This window comes from Rhinatrema bivittatum, chromosome 1, assembly GCF_901001135.1.
Source record: "Rhinatrema bivittatum chromosome 1, aRhiBiv1.1, whole genome shotgun sequence".
Taxonomy (NCBI): domain Eukaryota; kingdom Metazoa; phylum Chordata; class Amphibia; order Gymnophiona; family Rhinatrematidae; genus Rhinatrema; species Rhinatrema bivittatum.
Genome location: NC_042615.1, coordinates 313091219 through 313114795, shown reverse-complemented (window position 1 = coordinate 313114795; position 23577 = coordinate 313091219). Strand labels below are relative to the sequence as shown.

The 23577-nt window shown below is 42.2% G+C and overlaps 1 protein-coding gene across 2 annotated transcripts in view; it reads right to left on the bottom strand.

Annotated features, from left to right (window-relative positions):
• STPG2 (sperm tail PG-rich repeat containing 2) overlaps positions 1-23577 on the bottom strand; it is a 1290079-nt gene that overhangs the window by 564899 nt on the left and 701603 nt on the right. For both annotated transcript variants that reach the window (XM_029597484.1, XM_029597489.1), the window contains exon 12: positions 6969-7134. In XM_029597484.1, the coding sequence (XP_029453344.1) occupies positions 6969-7134 (166 nt within the window). The remainder of the gene's footprint in view (positions 1-6968; positions 7135-23577) is intronic.

Below are 23577 nucleotides of genomic sequence, written 5' to 3'. Positions count from 1 at the left end.
AAAGAAAGGAAGGAAGAAAATCAACAACCGCAAGGAGGGCAAGAAGAACCCCTGAATGTTTCAGCATTACCGGACTTGACTTTAGAGACTGTTATTGAAACAAGGGAAACCTTGCTATTCTCCTTTGTGTTTATCACAGAGAGAGACTCAGTACTAAGAATTTTTCTTCGAAATAAAGATCATATATTTCATGGGCATAGAATCTGGATTTATCCGGATGTAACTAAAGTTACTCAAGACAAGAGAAGGAAATTTCTACAGATGAGGCCAGAAGTTATTTCTAGGGAAGCAACATTTATATTGCGCTTCCCATGTAAATGTATGTAATATATCAAGACTCAAGGTATATTTTTTTTTGACCCATTGCAGTTACGTGGATACTTAGATTCACATTCCTGATATATACCACAGGATTCTGTAATTAGAGGATTAATTCATGAATCACACTCTATATGGCTAGTGTTATTTAATATTCAGAGAATATTTCCTTTTGACTGCTCAATGTATATTGGACTCCCCTATTGTTGTGGGAGTCTCAGTTTAGTGGACCCTTGGGCCGACCTGCTGGAGACTGGGACTAGATGGTCAATGTCTCTAATGAATAGCAGGCCGGGAGGCAGATGTTCAGGCGGGACATAGATGCTCTTCACCCTGGAAGCTGGTACTCCCCCGGGAGGAGCCCGTAGGAGCCCAACCGCTGGGACTTAGGTGGCTTCACCCTTGGAAGCCGAAGCCCCCCCGGGAGGAGCCCGTCGGGGCCCGGCCGTTGGGACTTAGGCGGGTTGTGGATCACGACAGGTAACTGAAACCAGACTAGGACAGTAGCAATACTGTAACTGGGTTTGGGTTCTGGAACCAGGCAGGAACTGTAGCAAGACTCGGGTACTGGAACCAGGCAGGAACTGTGGCAAGATTCGGGTATTGGAACCAGGCAGGAACTGTGGCAGGTAAACAGGAACCAAACTGGTACTGTAGCAAGCAGACAGGAACCAAGCAGGTACCGTAGCAGGCAGGCAGGAACCAAGCAGGTACTGTAGTAGGAACGGAGCGACGAAGCCAAGCAAGTCACTCCGGGGCACAGTGCAACAGGAAACTGGGAAGCTAACCCGTTGCAAGGCGAGGACTGGATGGCCGCGGCCAGCTTATCTAGGCCGTGGCGTCTGACGTCAGGAACTGGGCGGAGTCACCACTGGCGGGAAACGGGCTAGAAAGGTGCCCAAGTGGCACGCGCGCCTAGGAGCAGGGCATCCTCAGGCAACTTCGCGGCAGCGCAGCCCCAGCAGGGATGCCGGAGGCGGGAGCAGGTCCGGGAACAAGGAGGTAAGGGCCTGGTCGCGGTGCTCGCACCCAAGACAGCAACAGTACCTCCCCTCTTACACCCCCTCTTAGCCGGTCCAGGTTTACTTGGGTGATCCAGATGGAACTGCATAATAAGTCCTTGTCGAGGATATTATGGGCCGGTTCCCAAGAGTTATCCCCGGGTCCGCAACCCTCCCAGGCAAGCAAGTATTCCCATCGACATTGGTGGAACCGGACATCCAAAACTTCACGTACTTGATACGTAACCTCGTCCGGTACTGAAGGGTCCGAGGATTCAGGAGCCCAGGAGTGGTATCTGGACAACACAAGAGGCTTCAGCAATGACACATGAAATACATCATGTATGCACATGGAGGAGGGTAGGCGTAGATGGTAAGAGACTGCTCCCACTCGTTCGGCAACTCGAAAGGGCCCACAGAATTTTGGAGCTAGTCTTCGAGACAGAATACGTAGCTGTAGATTTCTGGTGCTAAGCCAGACACGGTCTCCTGGGAGGAAGATAGGTGCTGGCTGAAGATGCCTATCCACCCACTCCTTGGCGGATAGGGCGGCTTTACGGATATTTTCCTGGGTAGAGATTCACAAAGACCGAAGCTGGCGGGCTGAGAGTTGCACTGCCGGGAGTGCACTAGGTTCAGGCGAAGGTAGGGGTGGTCGAAGTTGCTTCCCATAAACAACGAGGAATGGTGAACTTCCAGTAGCAGCATGCGTGTGATTATTATATGAGAACTCCACCCACGGGAGTAGATTGGACCAATTATCTTGTCATTCGTTCACAAAGGCACTGAGAAAAGTCTTCAGGGTTCAATTGGTTTGTTCCGTTTGCCCATTACTCTGAGGATGGAATGCAGATGAAAAACTAAGTTGCACGTCGAAGCGTTTGCATTAGAGATGTGAATCGTGTCCTCGATCGTCTTAACGATCGATTTCGGCTGGGAGGGGGAGGGAATCGTATTGTTGCCGTTTGGGTGTTTAGAGTATCGTGAAAATCGTTAAAATCGTGAACCGGCACACTAAAACCCCCTAAAACCCACCCCCGACGCTTTAAATTAAATCCCCCACCCTCCCGAACCCCCCCCCCCAAATGCCTTAAATTACCTGGGGGTCCAGCGGCGGTCCGTAGCTAAATCGGGGGAAGGGGGAGGGCAGGAAAACCGGCACACTAAAACACCCTAAAACCCACCCCCGACCCTTTAAATTAAATCCCCCACCCTCCCGAACCCCCCCAAAATGCCTTAAATTACCTGGGGGTCCATTTCAGTATGTGATGTTTTCAAAATCCAAATTGGTATTGATCAAGGGTGGAGTTTAAATCAAGGACTACATTATATTGAACTACTGTTCAACCATGCCTACACAGAATAATTCCTTCCATTCCCCCCTCGTAGTCCCCCCGTTCAGGTGACCACCCTCTCCTTATATTAAGGAGACATTCATTGTAAATTGTTTTGGTTATAACTTTCTTGTTTTCCCTGTCCTTCCTACTGCCTCTCTGTTCTACCCTCGCCCAGTTACATTCCCCTTGTTGAAATGTATTTTCCAATCTTTCAGTTATTATGTGAACCGGTATGATGTCTCCACTAATACCGGTATATAAAAGTTTCTAAATAATAAAATAAATACATAAATACATTAAATTGTTGAAGTACTGAGATTTCTAATACCTTGGCTAAATACTGTAGGGATGAGATGAGATGATAGATTGTCAGATCTTCAGTTGTTTTTTTTTTCAATATGGGACGTACTAATAATGCCTTTTTATTGAGTCTGTTTTCTCTATAGAAACATAGAAACACAGAAACATAGAAATGACGGCAGAAGAAGACCAAACAGCCCATCCAGTCTGCCCAGCAAGCTTCACACATTTTTTTTCTCATACTTATCTGTTTCTCTTAGCTCTTTGGTTCTATTTCCCTTCCACCCCCACTATTAATGTAGAGAGCAGTGATGGAGCTGCATCCAAGTGAATATCAAGCTTGATTAGTTAGGGGTAGTAGGGGTAGTAACCGCTGCAATAAGCAAGCTACACCCATGCTTATTTGTTTTTTGATGAAACTCTTTTCTCAGTTTCATCAAATCTGTGGAACAGGAAGGGATTTAGTGGACTAGTAGATAAATTCATATTTTTAATGATGTGAACAACATCAGAGTCCAACACAACTTCAAAAAATTCCCATCTCATTCCATCCAAGAAGAACTTATCTATTGATGGATTGAAAGTGTTTTGAAATGTCATCCTGATGGAAGCAACTTTTTCTGTAAAGTAAACTGCAAACATGTCAGCTAAGTTTGACCGTGGTTTAGAAGATGGAGAAATATTTGGAAATATGGTTAATGACCTGCTTAACAGAATGGAATAGTCCTCTGGGGTTATTGAATGACATTGATAACTTAGAATACATATATAAGCTTTTTTGTGGTAATAATGGCATACTGAAAGTCAATGAAAGGGCTCGATAATTGGATACGTTTAATGGTGTAGGGTGGTGATGCCATTTCCTTTCAGCTCTTCTCACTGACCTTTTTTGTTGTTGCAGGTCCTTATTAAACCAAGGAGTTGATAAGACTCATATCAGCTGTACTTACTGATTATTTATTTATTTTTATATACCGACATTCGATCTGAGATATCACATCGGTTTACATTGAGGTACTGTAGGTATTTCCCTATCCCCAGAGGGCTTACAATCTAAGGGGGTCATTTTTCAAAATGCGATAAGGCGTTTTCGCATGCGTTAAGGGCTTATCGCATGAGAAAAGCCCCGTTAACGCATGCGATAACGTGTTTACCGCATGTGATCGCACCATATCGTATGGTGCGATTCAAATTCCAAAAATAGGAGGGGTTGAGAGTGGGCTGTCTGCGAAGAGTTAATACACAGCCATAATGCTGATTTTAACAACACCTCTTTCGATTGTGTTAGCTGCTGTGACCATGTGGTAAGGTTTCTCACCATTTGAGATGTCTCCTGTAAGTCCAATTTCAGCCTTGGGGGGGGGGAAGAGAGAGAGAGAGAGAGAGAGAGAGAGAGAGAGAGAGAGAGAGATACAAATACCTACCTATGGGCCATAATATCATGGCCCATAGGTAGGTATTTGTATCCCTATGGTAGGCCCACCTAGTAACTCGAGGTGGGGTTTAGGTAAGAATGTAGGGGGTTAGGGGCCACTTTGACATTCTACGTGACACCTACGAACAGAACAGTGGTCTCTTGTGAAGATTTGCTGGCCTTCGGAGTGAGGAAACTCACTCCAAGATGAGAGTTGGGCAAGGTTCTCTCAACCTAGCTTGATGGTTTCTCTACCTGGGTAACATCAAGCTAGGTTGAGAGATTTACGCGCGCAGGGCCCTCGCGCGCCCGCGCGCCTATTTTGCATAGGCCGCCGGCGCGCGCAGAGCCCCGGGACGCACGTAAGTCCCGGGGCTTCCTGTCGGGGGCGTGTCGGGATGATGCGATGTTTAGGGGGCGGGGCGCGGCGTTTCGGGGGCGGCGACGTGGGTGTGGTTTTGGCCTGGGGGCGTTCCGGGGGCGTGGCTGCAGCCTCCGGAACAGCCCCGGGACCGGACCATGGAGCGGGGCAGCCAGCCGACGTGCGCAAAGTAACGCCTGCTGAAAGCAGGCGTAACTTTGCCGACAAAGGTAAGGGGGGGGGTTAGATAGGGCCGGGGGGGTGGGTTAGGTAGGGGAAGGGAGGGGAAGGTGGGGGGAGGGTGAAGGAAAGTTCCCTCCGAGGCCGCTCCGAAATCGGAGCGGCCTTGGAGGGAACAGGCAGCGCGCGCTGGGCTCAGCGCGCGCAGGTTGCACAAATGTGCACCCCCTTGCGCACGCCGACCCCGGATTTTAGAACATACGCGCGGCTACGCGCGTATCTTATAAAATCCAGCGTACTTTTGTTCGCGCAAGTATTTAAAATCTGCCCCTCTCTATATATGTACCACTGTAGAGGGGCACTTTGAATTAGTATGGATTTCAGAAGATGGGAGTGGGTTTACGGGGATGATGTCAATTTTACTATGAATACCTCAGAATGTTTCTGTAACATCACCCCCTAACCCCCCCCCCCACCACCACCTTCCGAAACCCATCCCGATTCAAAGACCCTCTCTACAGTGGTATATATATAGAGAGTCAGACTAACTGTATAGAGAGACTCTCTCTCTCATGTATCACATTGGTTGCTACTGACCCTCATTGCCATTAACTCTACCCCAAACTCCTCCCACTGGAATACTCAATGTGACAGCTGCATTATTTATCATGCACGTTAAGGCCCTATCGCAAAATGATAAATGACCCTGTTACTGTGCTTTTTTTTTCTACACATGCAAGTGAAGAGGATAGAAAAATAGCATGCAAAATTAAAAAATGCAAAATTTCATTTAAAAAAACACACCTCATTGAGATGCAGTTATTTTTTGCAAAATTAACTCCACAAAGGCAATTTTGCACATAGTTTATGCAGAAATAATTAATATGTGCTGTGCATGATTTTACATCAGAGTAACTCATTAACAATGGATTTGAATAAAATTTCACACATAGAAATCTAAGTACAAAAATTTAATCCCTGCAAAGGTGAAAAACTTCACAATTGGTGCTTCATGTATTAAAATACCAATTAGTGCACTATTGGAAATAAGTGCACTATTCTGGATTTTAGCGCATAAAATGCCATTTGCAGAGTTTTCTATGAAATCGTTTATTGCCCCTTTCTCCTGCATATCCATAATTGTTTCACAAAATAAACTGATGATACTGTAAGCAGTATACATATGTAAGTAAAATTAATGATCTGAAAGTCCAAATGCAAAACATGTACTATGCACACTATCCTTTATGAAGATTAAAATGTATAGATTTCAGAAATTGTAAAGGGTTGCCTTTTTAAATGTTCACAGAGTAATCCTCACAACATATTAAACTAGATACACCCTGAGCTCCTCCAAAACAAAGTTAGATATTCGTTTTAAGATTTAGGACATATTTATAAAGACATAAGTGTGCAATTATGCCTCTGAAAAAGGTCAAAGCTTTTACCATCCATACTTATATGGTTATTTCTCAAGAAGTACTAGGTACTTCAGAAGGTTTTGTGGGGGAAAAATGTAGTAATAAAGAACATTTTTGTCTCTTTTACATGTTTGACTATTCTATTAAGATCCCCTAGCATTTTAAGTTGTAGTCCCTGAGGTCAATAGGGTTTCTTCTCCTTACACTGGCTGCCAGCTGGACAAACCTTACTATTTTAAATTTCCTCCACATGACCAGCAAAATGTTGTCTGGGCAAGTTATTGCCTATTCAAACTTCACTAGACAGGGTGACTCTGGGCATTCCTGGGGAACTGTTATTTTGGGCAGTCAGTATTGATATTCAGGTAACTCTGTTTCACCAAAAAGCAGTGCTAATGTTAATCAGACAACCACTTTATGTGTACATAATCAGCTAAATACCGGCCTCTGAACTATAATTAAATTATTCTATATTTTTCATGTTCAAATCTGCTGTACAAAATAAAAGGTCCAATACTAAAAAGGTTTTGCTAGAAAAATTAGGAAGATTCAAGTGGAGTGGCCTGACATACAGTATACATTGTGTAGCATTCTCATTGCTGAAAAGATTCAGTATTCATTGTTTCATAAGCCTACCTGGCACATAAGTTTCAGCATTGAACAGAAAATCTCTTGGCACTGCACTGAGGAATGAGCCATGTTTTCTTTTTGCCAGCCCAGTACGGGGAGGCATGTACTCTCTTTTACCATATGATTTCTTAAATGATCCTTGCACATCATAGGAGCCAGGTGGTGGAGCATCCTGGAGTATTTGAAAAAGAAAGATATAGATATAAAAATGTAGACTACGTTTAAACCAATCAATACTGTACATACCGAAAAGTAGAAATCATTGTATATATTTTATCATTGTACCAGTTCCAGGTTATAAGTTATTACTATGAGTATTATAAATCATATTTTATTCCGTTTTAGTATTTATATAGTACTTGTATTTAAAACACCTTTACTAATTTTCAAAGGTTTGTTTAGAGATTCAGAGTAAAATGTAAAGAAAAACTAACAACAACGCAGATCAAAGGCAGTAGACAAACAGGAGGGAATAAACAATAATCAATGGAAAAAGCAATTTTGAAGTCATTTGAAAAGGGAGGTTGAGCAAAGAAGACAGGTGAAGGCATGGGTGAGGACTAGGCAGAGTCAAAGTGTAAGAATGTAAGAAGTTGCCATACTGGGTCAGATCGAGAGTCCATCAAGCCCAACATCAAGTTTACACCAGTGGCTAATCCAGGATACAAAAACTTGGGAAAAACTGCAGAATTAGATTAGAAAAGACCCTGTTGGTGTCTTAGGGTCTTCATTATTAGGCCAATTTTGCAAAGACTGGAACAGATAGCTGAGCTAAACAATTTGTTTTTGTATGTCTAAAGTCTTATGATCTGATTAAGAAATTAAAGATTAAGTCATAACTTTCTGAAAACAAGAATTATTTTAAACCTACACCTGGGGTTTTGGATCATAATGAAACTGCAATTATTCCCCTTTTTGTGGGAGAAAAACATGTTTTCAAGTTGAAAGCATGAAAAACATGACATGATGTTCCATCTAAATGAAGGACAAAAGGACAGCTTGTACTTGATCTAAAATGGAGAATAAGATCTAAGATGGAGAAAAGGGACAAATTAATTAATAGGGATGTGAATCGTTTTTTAACGATTTAAATTATCGTCCGATAATTTTAAAATTGTCATTAATCGGTAAGGGACTCGATACAATAGGAATTCCCTCGATTTATCGTGAAAAATCATTAAATCGAGTACGGGAATTATTTGGGGGGAGGGTGGGAAAACCGGCACACCAAAACAACCCCTGGTGGTCTAGCGGGGGGTCCGGGAGCCATCCCTTCAATCATACCCTGGGTGCCGGTGCCGGTGCTGGACTGGTTTCAAAATGGCGCCGATCGCCTTTGCCCTCACCATGTCACAGGGAGCGACGGTCGCTCCCTGTGACAAAGTGAGGGCAAAGGCGATTGACTGCCAGTATGGCGCCGATCGCCTTTGCCCTCACTATGTCACAGGGAGTGATCATCGCTCCCTGTGACATAGTGAGGGCAAAGGCAATTGGCACCATTTTGAAACCAGTCCAGCAGCACTGGCACTGAGGGTATGATTGAAGGGATAGCTCCCGGACCCCACACTAGACCACCAGGTACATGTAAAAGGTTTTTGGGGGGGTCAGGAGGGTGGGAGAAATAAAGGGGTAATTTGTAAAGGGTCGGGGTGGGATTTTTTTTATCGGGCCATCGGCGCTATTTTTATCAGTGGTAGCCAAAATGGCGCCGATGGCCCGAGAGCGGGAAATCGCGCCGGGACCTCCCCCCACTGGACCACCAGGTAATTTAACATTTTGGGGGGGTTCGGGAGGGTGGGGGAGGGTAAAGGATTGGTTTTAAAGGGTCGGGGTGGGTTTAGGGGTTGTTTTGGTGTGCCGGTTTTCCCGCCCTCCCCCCAAATAACTCCCGTACTCGATTTAATGATTTTTCACGATAAATCGAGGGAATTCCTATTGTATCGAGTCCCTTACCGATTAATGACAATTTTAAAATTATCGGACGATAATTTAAATCGTTAAAAAATGATTCACATCCCTACTAGGTAATTTGTCCCTTTTCTCCATCTTAGATCTTATTCTCCATTTTAGATATATAGAATAAAGGTTTTGTACTAGTATGTAGCGACCTGATTCATAACACAGAATTTGCTTATACGATGCTCTTTATTACTTTCCTCCTTCCCCCCTAAAATTCTTATAATTTTGTTGTTGGTCATTTTGTATTCAATTCCAATTGCTATTTTTCTTGAAATTATATTACTTGAAATGACAACAACTTCTTTTCTGTACAAGTTTGATGTCTTGGGTAGATTTTCAAAAATTTGAAAAATAAAGAATTACAAAACAAAAAAATTACAAAAAAAAAAAAAAGAGGAGATAGATGAGCAAAAGAGCTTTCAAAAGGCGCTGATAGGTGGTGTGGATATATGTGTATTTTTGAATGCTTGATTATTCAAATCAGACCTGATTGCTGAGTTTTAGATTTTCTCACAGGGAGAACTACTTCAAAAGCACTCTCATCCTGTACACAGCAGATTTTGTCTTATTTTAGCCATGAACCGACAGATGTAAAATTTTGTTGCAGAAGTAACATGGCTTTACAAAATAAATAAATATTTCAATTTCTATAGAGTACATATGTTATCAATAAACTTTAATAGTTGAAAGAGATTTTTGAAAAATATATGTCTGATTTAGTGACTGGTAAGGGCTATCTGTTTAATTATGCATGTAACATCCATCCTTCTCTTATTAATTTCTGTAAAAAGCTTAAAAAGTAATTGGTATAGAAAATGTTACAGAAACAAGATGGCACCAGCTATCCATTGCTCCTACCATGTGACAGGGGCCGACCAAAGGCACCGGTAGCCCCTTTGACATAGTAAGGGCAAAGGCTATCGGCGCCATTTTGAATACCGGCAGCCGATGGCCCGAATGCAGGAGATCGCTCCAGGACCCCCGATGGACCACCAGGGAATTTTGGCAAGTCGGGGGGGGGGGGGGGGTCAGGAGGGTGGGGGTTGTAGTTAATTAAATTTAAAGGGTTGGGATGGGGGGGGGGGGTTTACATTAATGGGAAACGAATACCATATGTAACTAATGGACGAATCGGGGTCCCCCAAAAACGGATGTAATGGATTTGGGTCCCGACGAATATGAATACTGAATTGAACGTATCCGTCTCTGCTGCACATCCCTAAAATGCACTGTGGAATATTTATGCAAAGAAATTCCATGTGTGACAGGTAAGAGTATAGCAGTGGATATATAATACATGCCACCTGGCCAAAATGAAGAAATAGACTGTGATATGCTAGTTAAATTTAGAAAGACAAAAATTTGGAGGCACAATAATAATGGGAGATTTAAATTACCCCAGTATTGATTTGGTCATAAGATATAAGAATTGCCATACTGGGACAGAAAGAGGATTCACAAATTCCAGTCCTGTTTCCAATATTGGTCAATCGCGGTCACAAGTACCTGGCAGGATCCCAAATAGGTAGATCCCATGCTGCTAATGCCCAGGAGTATGTAGTGCCTTTTGCAAAGTCTATCAGGTTAACAACAGTTTATAGACTTCTAATCTAAGAACTTGTCCAAACCTTTTTTAAACCCAGCTCTGCCAGCTGCATTTACCACATCCTTCGACAATGAATTCTAGAGCTTAAATGAGTGAAAAAATATTTTCTCTGATTTGTTTTAAATTTGCTACTTACTAACTTCATGGGTTGTCCCATAGTTTTTGTATTATTTGAAACAGTAAATAATCGATTCACATTTACCCATTCTATTCTACTCATTGGTACATGCTAGATAGTTTTTCAATTTCATAAATTACTTCTTCATGGAGCATCTGGTACTAGAACTGATGAGAAGATTTAGTTCTCAGTGGAATGCACAAACTGGTATAAGGGGTTACCAAGGTGAGATCACTAAGCAATAGTGATCATAATGCAATAAATTTTGACATAATTATTAGAGGAAGGACATTGTAAAACTAAAGTGGTAGCACATAACTTTTAAAAGTGAAACTATGAAAAATTGAGGAAATTAGGAGAAAACTAAAGGAAGCTGTTGCAAAGCTTAAAAGTTTGTGTGAAGTGTGGATATGGATATTCTTTAAAAATACATCCTTGAAACCCAGATAAAATGTGTTCCATGCATTAAAAAAGATAAAGAATGACCATATAATTGCCAACATGATTTAAGGATGAGTTAACAAAGGCAGATAAAGCCAAAAGTGCATTGGTCAAAAAATGGAAAGTAGACCTAAATGAAGAAACAGGCAAGAGCATAAGTACAACAAGTTAAGATAATGCTTATAGGCAGGACACACTGAACACATCATGGGCTGTGAACATATACTCTGATTCCACAGGAACCTCCCCCCCCCCCCCCCCGCCCCCTCCACAAACAATGAATGCAGAGCAGAAATAGGATATATGTAGCAAACCTTCCATACCACTGCAGCATTAATTCCAAGAACTCAAACAGCGATAGCTCTTCCTATGTAAAGGCAGCAGTGCAGCACCAATGCATGTCCTATTGAGAATGAGAACATTCAACAAAAAAGATTGAGACAAATCCCTACCTACTAGTAAAATACCTCACCTCAGTCACCCATACAGATCTGACCTTCACCAAACACAGCATAAAAGACCACAAATTACAAATGTGGAGACAAAAACTAGAATGGAAACCTCCAGAAAACCACTCTGCAAGCAGTGCAAAACTGGAGAGATAGAAACAGAAATGTATTTCCTCCTACACTAAGCAAAGTAATGCACATTCCTAAAACTGGCATATTATGGCTCTTGCACCTCAGCACTCCCCTTCCATGCCTCCATCATCCTTCAGTTTTCCCAATTACTCCCTTTCAATCATCTTCTCACACTCATATCCCTGCCCAGCATTCATGACCCCCCACATCCTCTTCCCTATGCTCCCTCTCTTCCCTGCTTGACTCTCCCAACCTGCCCAGCTACCCTGACCCCCTGTTTCCTATCCCTTCCTGCTCAGCAGCCCCACCCTCCCTCTCTGTTCTACCTTCATCTTTTCAGCATCCCAGCCTCCTTTCCCCTAACCTCCAACAGGGTGGAGAGAGCAGCAGCATCACTCTCAAACTCAGCAGGGGAAGATAAAGTTTGTGTCCCATCAGGCCCAGAACAGCAGGAGCTGACAATGTCTCATTCTGATACGGGTGAAGGAGGAAACAGTCTCCCACTGGGCCAGAAAGAAGAGAAGGAAGTGAGAGTAACCTCCCATCAGACCCAATGTAAGAGAAGTCAACCAACTCCCACCCAGGCTGATAAGGAGGCAGCCATCTGCTGGCCCTGCGACACACCTCCCAGGACCTTGCGACACACCAGTGTGTCCCGACACACCTGTTGAGAACCACTGATATAGGGAACAATAAGTGGGGTGATCAGATTTTCAGATGACACAAAAGTATTCAAAGTTATTAAAGCAACAGCAGATTGCAATGAATTGCAGGAGAATCTTGTGAGATTCTCCTGCAAAAAAGTGTAAAGTGATGCACATAGGGTAAAATAATTCCAGCTACAAGTACCCAAAGCTGGGTTCTGTAGTGGGAGTCACAACTCAGGAAAATAATATTATGTGAAATCATAAGCTAAGTGTGCAGTATGGGTCAAAAAGCAAAGAGTATTAGGAATGATTAGAAAAGGAACAGAAAATGTCATTTTGCTTCTATATCAATCCATAGTGCAACTGCAGCTTGAGTACTGTGTGTAGTTCTAGACACCCCATCTTAAAAAAGACATAGTTAAAGAAGAAATGGTGCAGAAGAAAGTAACAAAAATTACAAAGGGAATGGAACAGCTCCCCTATGATGAGAGGCTTCAAAGATTAGGGCTCTTCAGGCTGGCAGATTTAAAACAAATTGTAGAAAATACTTTTTCACTCATTGCACAATCAAAGTGTGCAATCTTTTGCCAGAGAATATGGTGAAGGTGATAGTATAGCAGTGTTTAAAAGAGTTTCGGACAAGTTTCTAGAGGAACAGTCCATAAGCCATTATTAGCCAGGTAGACTGAAGAAACATATTGCTATTGCTGGGCGTGAATAACAGGGAATAGATCTACTTTGCTGGATCTGCCAAGCATTTGCCACCCAGCTTGATCATTGTCAGAGATAGGATGCAGAGCTTGATGGACTTTGATCTAACTCAGCATGGAATTTCTTATGTTCTTGTTGCGAGTGTGGGTGGGCACTCGGGAGTATTAGCCCCTGTGCCCCGAAGCAACCTGCACAACCCTGGGGGTGCCCATGGCCCATGATGCTGGCAGGTGAATGCATACAGGCATGAGCTGACTGAAACAGGAATACTCTTGGCTTGGAACAGGAACACTCAGGCTTTGAACCAGGAACATTTGGATGTCTAGCAACTATGACCCAGCAATCCAATGCTGGTCTCTGGGATAGCCCTCCAGCCACTCAAAAGCCCTTTTGAACTACCACTTGGAAGTGGTTTGTGCATAAGGACCGACGAAGGCTGAGGACTTGGAACTCGACAAAGGTTCAGAAACTGGAACATGATGAATGCTCAGGACTTGGAAACATGACAAAGACTCTGAGAGAGGCCAGCGGCACTGCGCGCCTACACAAACCTGGGGCTGGTCGTGAACCATGCCAACAGTGGCACAAGCACTGGACTCAAAGACTTGGAATAATATGGAAGCTGGAACAAGAACTCCAAAGACTAGGGGCAGGACTCAGGAACTCAGACTTCAGACTCAGGTTCTTGGAACTCAGAAACTTGGAACTCAGACTTCAGACTCAGGAACTTGAAACTCAGACTCAGGAACTAGGAACTCAGACTTTGGAACTCGGAACTCAAACTCAGGAACAAGGAAGGACTTCTGAAGACTTGAACCAGCAACGAAGATTCTGAAGACTCAGACAGGGTGAAGGCTTGAAACCAGGAGCAAGGCAAGGACTTGGATTCAGCAATAAGACAAAGCAACCACAGGAACCAGGAGACCACGAACATGAAACAGGAAACATGGAGGACCTTGAAAGTGCTAGCAGACCTTTGCAAAGGCCAGGAGCAAAGACTGAAGAGCCCTTTTGAAGAACTTGCAGGAGATGATATTGAGAGGCACCACAGCATTTCCCACCACTGGCCCTTTAAATCCAGGACTGTGGTGCACATGTGTGCCTAGAGATGGGCCACTGGCAGGAGCGACACCGTGGCTGCAGTCGGTGGCATTCCAGGGCACAATAATGGCAGAAGTGGCATCGGGGGAAGTGGCACTCCAGTCATGCAGAGAAGCAAGGTAGCAATGGTGCCACCACTGCCATGAAGAAAAGAGGCCCAAGGCCACACTAGGAGGTGAGTGTGCCAATCATGGGGCCCTCCCATGAGCAGAATCACAACAGTTCTTAAGGTTCTCCTACTTTCTAGCTCCTCTATCCAACTGGTGATTAATATCTCTCACACCACTGCTGTTTAACTTACTTCTTAACTATATGTATGCAATTCATACCCAATGCACCCACTTCCTTTTTCCTACCTAATATACCCACTTCTAATATATTTACTAGCAATGTATCCCATATCTGTATAATCATACATTATTTATTTATTTATTTATTTTCTATACTGGTATTAGTGGTTACATCATACCGGTTTACATCCGAACTGAGGGTATAAAGTACATCAAACAGGGACAGGTATGACTCCCTTACTTATGTACTCTCTGTCTTGCTACTTTAGGTAATCCACCATGGGCCTACCTTTTAAAAAAGGTGGAATATCAAATGCTTATAAATAAATAAATAAATAAAATAAAGGATCTCCTGAGGGACAATGTCTCAATCATCATGTAACAGTGACATCTGTTGACTGACATTGGTAGTGTGTTTCCTCCATCAAGAACTTGAGATATTTCCAGTGTGTGGGATGAAAAGGGATATGAACATATGCATCCTTCAAATCCAGTGTGCACATCTAGTCTCATGCTTGGATGAAAGAGAATGGTGTGGAACTCTTTCATCTTGAACTTAATCCATAACGACCCCTTGCTCAGTCAACAGAAATCCAAGATAGGTCTTAATCACCATGATTTCTTGGTGATAAGAAAGTACCAGAGGAGTCGAGTGTGCCACAGTGGTCTCCCCTAAAGTCTGGGGACTGCTGTGGCACCTTAGGTTGACACCATTCAAACCATAGTCCTCTAGGCGGAATTTTCTGTTGTGGCAGCACAGGTGAAGTGTGATACTGCTGAATTTGGTAGAAGGGATATTTCTGAAAAAAGTGTTTCTTATCATAAAACTATAGACATCTGGAGGAATAAGATTGGTCAAACTGGATAGCTGCATGTTGCTCCTTATTTTGGGCAACAATTTTACTTTTCTCCCAAAGAGATTGTCACTGGAACAGCGGATGTCAGCCAACTTATGGATATCTTCTCGCAGACTGCTTGCTTTTAGCCAGGCTATTTGACACATCTCAATGGATGCTACAGAAGATCTAGTTGCTGTATTGAAAGACTAGCACACTGACTGGATAAGATGTCTCTCGATAACCTTTGGTGTCTAAGAGAACTTTAAAATAACACTAATTTTATTTATTTATTCATTTTATTAAAAATTAATTATTTACCATACCTTCAAAGGTTTGGGGCAGGGTACATAAAAACACACTTAATATAAACATAAAATAGAATAGTTCTACACTTACATTTTGCTCCCTGTTCAGGGACTCCTCAAGGGACTTTAACTTTTTGATACAATCATATAAAAATTGGATCTTGTAAAGTTGATGGGCTGCAATGCTTGCAATTCAGTACTGAATTTTGGAAGACTTTCTCCCCAAATTTGTCCAGCAACCTGGGGTCCTGATCCAAGGTTCTGCTGGAAAAACTGGGTCTTCTTCGCCTGCTTTAGAGCCAACTCCACCACCACTGACTGGGAGGGCAGCTATATTACAACAAAAGCAGGATCCTGTTGCACTCTGTACTTGAGATACAGCTTCCTCGCTACTGTGGGACAGGAGGCAGGATTGTCCCATATTCATGTTTGAAGATCCCAAATAATTTGGTGTACTGGGATCACTGTTGGCACAAGGGGGCTTCCAGAATCTGAAGTATTTATTTATTTATTTAGAACTTTTCTATACCGACTTTCCAGTAACAGAATTACTGATCAATTCGGTTTACAATTTGAACAATAACAACAGTGACAAGTAAATGTCTTACAAGGAACAGGAAGAAAATAACTTGGAAATAAATGTGTGGGTTGATTACATAAAAAGTACTATATACAAATAGTACTATATACAAATATATACAAAGCCTAAAGGTGGGTAGAGGCACTAAACAATGGCGTTGGACTGTCAAGAGGGTGGGTATTGGGATTTGGACTGCCAAGGAGTTGGAGTTGGTTAGACAAATTCTTTTGGTATTCCTTGTGGTATTTTGGGGGTATTCTTTGGGGTTTCAAAGAAGTTCCAGAGCTGAACTTGGATAGTTCTTGTGTAATTCTCTTGTTGGTTGTTTAAAATAAATTGAAGTTCTTATATAGCTTTCTTGTAGGTTGAATGAAAATAACCTTGAGGGGTCCTTGGCAGATATTATTCCGCAGGCTGATGTTATGGAAAAGCTTGATGGAAGAGCCACGTCTTAAGTTTTTTTTTGAAAATAATGGGGCATTGTACTGATTTGAGTTCTGGTGGGAGACTATTCCAGAGTTTGGGACCAGCTGTGGAGAATGCTCTTTTGCTTAACGTTGATTTCATTGGTGGAGTCTGGAGGTTGTTTCTGTAGGCTTTTCTCACTGGTCTTGTAGATGTGTGGCGTTGTAAAGGGATTTTGAGCTCAAGTGGTGTTAGGTTATGTAGTGATTTGTGTATTGTTGAGAGCACTTTGAAGCGTATTCTGAAATTGACGGGCAGCCAATGTAGGCTTTTTAATATTGGTGAGATGTGGTCTCTTTTGTTAGTCTTGGTTAGAATCCTTGCCGAAGCGTTTTGCAACATCTGTAATGGTTTTAAGGTGTTTGCGGGGAGGCCCACTAGAAGAGCATTGCAATAATCTATTTTCGTGAGAATGATTGCTTGTAGAACCAGTCGGAAGTCATGGAGATGGAGGAGTGGTCTAAGTCTTTTTAAGACTTGTAATTTGAAGAATCCATCCTTTACTATATTGTTGATGAGAGCTCTATAATTCATTTGGTTGTCAAGTATGACACCAAGATTTCTGACTTGTGGTGACAGAGTTAGTTGAGGAAAGAGGTTGGTGCTGGGAAGTGAGTATGTTCCATCTTGAGAAATGAATAGGTATTCTGTTTTGTTTTGATTAAGAATAAGATTTAGGCTTGCGAGTAAGTTGTTGATGGCTTGTAGGCATGTATTCCAGAAGTCCAGAGTTTTTTGTAGAGATTCAGTGATTGGGATTAGAATCTGTACATCGTCTGCGTATAGGTAGTGTATGAGATTTAGGTTGACAAGGAGTTGGCAAAGTGGGAGGAGGTAGATATTGAATAAGGTTGGTGAGAGTGACGATCCCTGTGGGACTCCCAAGTCGCAAGTGACTGGTTGCGATTCTTCCTTGTTGACCTTGACTTTGTATTGTCTGTTCTTAAGGAATGATTTAAACCAGTTGAGAGCTGTATCTCTAATTCCAATGTCTGAAAGGCGATCTATTAATGAGTTATGATTGACCGTATCAAATGCTGCTGATAGGTCTAGGAGGATGAGTAGACAGGGACATCTTTTTTCAAGATTCAGTAAGATGGAATCCGTTAATGAGATTAGGAGGGTTTCTGTGCTTCTGGATTGGCGGAAACCGAACTGGGCTGGAGAGAGAATGTTGTTGTTGTTAATGTATTCTGTGAGTTGTTTATTTGCTACTCGTTCTAATATTTTAGCGATGAATGGTAGATTTGCTATTGGGCGAAAGTTTGCTGGGATATCCGGTGAAAGATTAGGTTTTTTTAGGAGTGGCTTTATGATTGCCATTTTGAGAGAGTCGGGAACTAGTCCTTGAGATAGTGAGCAATTGATTTGTGCAATGTGTTTGGAAATGGTTTTGGCGCATGAAATGAGGAGGTTGATGGGAATGGTATCTTGAGGATGTGAGGAAGGTTTGATTTTTTTTAGGATGTTTTCTATCTCTAAGGAGGAGGTGGTTTCAAATTCGCTCAGGCATGTCTTTTGTGATGGGCAGGTAATCTGTGGTGTGACTAGCGTAGAATTGTTGTTGTTCTTGGACTGCGCTAATAGGTTTGGGATCTTATTCTTGAAGAAAGTTGCGAGTTCTCCCGCTTTGCTTGCCGCTTTATCATCTGGTATGGCTGTTGATGGAGGTTTTGTGAGAGAAGAGACCAGTGAAAAAAGCGCTCTGGGGTCAAAGATGAAGTGGTGAATTTTTTGTGAGTAAAAATCTTTTTTTGCTTGGAGGATGGATGTTCTGTATAGGTGCATCGTGGATTTGAATGTCGTGAGGTTAGGAGATGTTGGGTTTTTACGCCAAAGTACTTCTTTTTTTCTGAGCTCCTGTTTTATAGATTTTAACTTTGGTGTGTACCAGGGTTTTCTATTGTCTTTATTTGCTTGGGTGGCTTTGGTGATAATAGGGCATGAAGAATTGGCCACTTTTCTGGTGATGTTGTTCCAGGATAATATGGCTGAGTCCGCGTTTGTGAGGTCCAGCTTGTTAAGTTCAATGGTTAGCTTGTTGTTGATTGTCTCCTGGCTGCATATCTTCCTGAATTGGATAGTGTTATTTTGTTTTTTGGGGGGAATAGGTAGGTTTATTTTTAGTACAGTGTTGATCAGCTTATGGTCTGACCAGGGAACTGTGAGGCATGTGGGGTTGGAGGATGGAGAAAGATCTTGGTTTATGAAAATGAGGTCCAGCGTATGACCTGCTTTGTGGGTAGGTTCTTTGATTAGTTGTTTGAAACCTATGAAGTTTAGTGCATTTAGAAATGTTTCACAGCTCGTTGAGTGAGGATTAACATCCACGTGAAGATTAAAGTCCCCCAGGAGTATCGCTGGATTGTCGGTATTGACGTGCTTAGTTATATTTTCTATTAGAGGTGAAGGATCATTTTCTAGGTATCCTGGGGTAGCGTATATGAGACCTATTTGTAGGTGGGCAGCTTTAAAAACTGCGAATTCAAGAGAGTGTGAGGATATTGTAGTTTTTAGCTCCATTCCTAGTGTTTTTTTTGCTGCAAGGAGGAGACCGCCTCCTCTTTTTTTGAGTCTAGGAATGGAGAATATGTTATACGCGTGCGTAGGGAGTTGGTTGATAGTAGCGATGTCTTCTGGTTTTAACCATGCTTCGGTGACTGCAAATAGGTCCGTGTTTGTTTCCATAAGGTAGTCATGTAGGAGGTGAGTTTTCTTAGTCAGAGATTGTGCGTTCAACAGTGATAAGGTGAAGAGTGAGAGGCCAAGTAGTTGGTTTAAGGGTGAGATGATGATAGGAATGAGTCTTTTTTGTAAGGAGTGTGGTGTAGGCTGAAGATCTCCATGCGTGGGTCCTCATCCTATTGAACATTGACTATGACAGCCTTACCCAATGTTTCCAGAAATCTGGAGTATGAGAAATCTTCTGCTGTGGATAAATACTCCAGCAGATCAAGTAAGGGGTCTGAGGGAATATCCATAGAACCTTCCTCCAAATAGAATGGTGGAGGGACACAAACTAGGGGCGTGCAGGCCAAACATTTCGTAACATGTTGTTCATGGCATTTGGGGGTAAATTCCCATGGCATTTAGATTTTTTTGCAATTTTATTTTTTTTTTAGGTTTTGGAAATAGTGCTCACTATTGTCTATGATGCTGCAAAAGAATATACATTCCTAATTTGAATCCATGATATCGATAATGAAGATGGCAATTGAGGTAAAGATCTCAGTCATCTTTAGTTGGAATTCCCTGTGGAAGGTCTGAGTCAGCCATGGCCCACTCTTCATTCTCTAAATGTTGGCTGGACTCCTCCACAGAGGGGGGTGGTTTGCCCACAGCTGAAATTTCTGATAGGAGTTCCCATAGCATGGAAGTGGGAGGGATTATCCCTTGTGGGAATAAATCCATCTTTCTATAAAAGAGAGACTGAAGGATGAACTCCTTGTCACTGGCCACGAAAGAGGAAAAGAAAGTCTTCACCAGTACTGTGTTGTGGACACAGACTGCTATGTTCTCTGGGCCAGAGTTGGAGATGAGTCATCTTCCTCTAAGACCAGAATACAATTACCACCTTGAGAAGCATGCACCAGACTCCAGGTAGTTACTTCCTCCTGAGTTACTTGCATTATGATTAGCATGGAGACCAGGGGCACCATGGAGCAGATAGTCTTATGTCTAAGGATGCAGTAGGAAGGACTCAGGCTTTGTGCTCTGAGCAGATGACACTGGAGAGACCCTATTGGGTCTAGAATCTGGATACAAGAGGTGAAACAGTGATAAAGGTGTCTTAAGAGCCAGAAAAGATAAATGCATCTGTGAATAATTTCCTCCAGGACCACTGCTGCCAGAGTCACAACAGGCCTCGATGGCATTTATTGTGCCATGGATTTCTGCAGTGATGATGCTGAGTGTATCAATGGTATTGAGAACTTGTTTATTGATGGCTTGGGGACTTAGCTGATAGTGCTAAGGGCTGGAGATTCGATAACACCAGGGACTGGTGCACCAATGGCATCAAGGGCTTCCATACTGCAGCGGAAACTCAGACAAGAAAAGACTGAAAGGTTCATGAGGCAGTGCATGTGCGGGAACTCCTGCATATGCTCAATAATAAAACTTCACTGAGCTAGAGAGATGGGTTTGTTCTGCACCATTGGATGATGTCACCCACTTGTCATGGCTAATTCAGCCCTGCTTGTTGATGGAAAATACTAGTATCTTATGATATGCATGGAAACATTACATCAGAAAATAGTTTTTCACAGAAAGGGTGGTGGATGCTTAGAATGGTATCTTGGAGTGGGTGGCAGAAGCTATAACCATGACACCCTTCAATAGGGCATAGGATAAACCCAGAGGATCTTTCATTGCAAATGATTAGGAGTCAATATTCAAAGCCATTTAGATGGATAACTCACAAGTTTGATTGCAAATCCTAATGAATGTGACCACAAGGGTCATCACTAGCTCCTCTCTGTTTATTCACATGTCACCTATTCTGATGTAGCTTCATTGGCTGCTGGTTGAATTTCAAATTCATTTTAAGATTTTAACATTAGTCCATCAAATCCTTTATGGTAAATGCCCGGCCTATATAAAATCTTTAGTGCAATTACATTGTCCTCATTGAAAACTGTGTTCTGTAAATTTTCAGTTATTATTCATTCTTGGCAGTAAGGAGACATAGCTTAAGCAAACCTCTAAATGGGTCTTTTCGCAAATAACCCCCAGTTTTTGGAACTGTATTCCCTTCAAGTTGCACTTGATCAGGGATTGTACATTTTTAAGAAAAAACTTAAAAATTATTTGTTTGAAAATGCTTTTACATAATATATCTGTGCTGCCTGTTATTTTTATTTTTTATATGTTTAGATTGTTTGTTTTAACTTATTGTGATCCACTTTAAACAATTTGTTTGTTAATGAATGTTGAATTCAAATCTAACTCCATGATATCTAAGTTATCCATCTAACTCCAAGTTATTCATCTAACTCTAAGCAAGCCATTTAAATGTTTAGTTTTGAATACTGACCTCACAAAATCTTACCAGAAACACAGGCAACCAAATAGTTGAATCTCTCTGGTAGACTGTAATGACAGAATTAAACTAGCAATTCACCTATGTGGGATTAAGCTCCTATATTGTTCACAGAATCTAATTGTCTCACAAGAATAGGGCAGGAGTTTAGACACTGGAAAGATACAGCAAAAGGGGCACTGCAGAACCAGTGCACACCTTGAGTACTTGTGTGGCATATACTCCTGTATCTGCTGCTGCTACTTCTCTCTCAGGCTCTGAACATTTTATTAACAGTGCTGGTGTCTGATGCATCTGATATACCAGATGGACTCCATTGGCTCCCAATTTATTAAAGTGCCAGTGATGTGTTTTTGGTCCTACATAGGTGGAATGAGTTACTCAAGGATTTGAGAATTATTTCTGACTACAAATTCTTTAGAAAACAGTTGAAAGGGTACTTTTTTCATTTGGCTTTTCCTTGATGTTTTCTTTTTCAATGGACTTGTGTTTTACAATTTTATTTCAATTATTGATTTATGTGTTTTTAATATGATAATTAGCTATTTGTTTAATTGTTCACCATTTAGCACAGTTTTTCTGCTATGTGCAGTATAAAACAATCTGTAAAAATAAATAAATAAATAAATAAATAAATAAATGTGACAGAGATTCTGAGAATGGTTGAAGTTGGAGGTATCAATAAGGAGGAAATGACTAAGGCCAGGGGAGGCTCTGAAGAGGGGTGATTGAAACTACAGGGAGACACTGAGAGAGGATGATTCAAACGGGCTGTGGGTTCTGAATTAATAGTTGAGGCAGCCTTAGGGGAGGCTCTGAAGAGGGGTGATTGAAACTACAGGGAGACACTGAGAGAGGATGATTCAAATGGGCTGTGGGTTCTGAATTAATAGTTGAGGCAGCCTTAGGGGAGGCATTGAGGAGGGATGATTGATGCTTGTTGAGATAATGAGGGGGATGATTGAGACTGGAGACATGGAAGGGGATGATTAAAACTGGGGAAGGCATTAATGAGGGGTGATTGAAGTTGGAGGAGGCACTGAGGGAATATGATTGAGGCTCAGGAAGAGTCTGAGGAAGGATGAATGAGGGTGGGAGGGGTGGGCAGTGAGGAGGTGACTGAGGCTTGGGGGAGATAATGAGGGGGGTGATTGATAAAGAGGGGGGTGATTGATAATGAGGGGGGTGATTGATAAAGAGGGGTGTGATTGATAATGAAGGGGGTGAGAGTTAGATAAAGAAGAGGAACTGAGAAGGGGAACTAGAGAGAGAAGAAGAAGTTGGGGTGGACTGAAAGGAAAATATAGAAAGTTTATAATCTGAGGCAGGAATGTAGAAGACTTGCAGCTGAGAGCCAGAAAGAGTGAGATGAGAAAGGCAAACAAGAGGTCAACATTGTGTGAAAGTAAAGGGAAAGGGAAGGGGTAGAAGAAGGTGAGATGGAGGTTAGAGGTTAAAAGGGAGGATGGAAGAGTATGAAGTGAAGATGAAAAGTAGGCGAGACAGGGAGAACTGCTAGTACTGGGCCACCCCCCTTTTGCCCCTCGCCCATTGCTCCAAATAACATGGCATTAACCAACCTCGTCGCCTTGTACAATAATGCTATAACTCTCTACATAACAAGGAAACTTCTTGTTATGTGGATATTTGTGCGGTTGCCAGCCTCGAGGCAGCCTTTTATTTTGACTGCCCCCCTCGGATAGCTCCCGTATTTTATTCTTTATTTCTTTTCACAACCAATTTTTTATTAATTTATTTTTGCGTTTTATTTAGAAGATCATTATTCTTTCCAAGTCCATTGCTCAATTCCCCCGTTACTTGCAACTCTCACTTACAGTTCACATGTCAATACCACAAACAGAGTGTGCCTTACTTGGATATTCAGATTAAGAAAGAGGAGGGCAAATTTGATTTTTCAATATTTCGAAAAC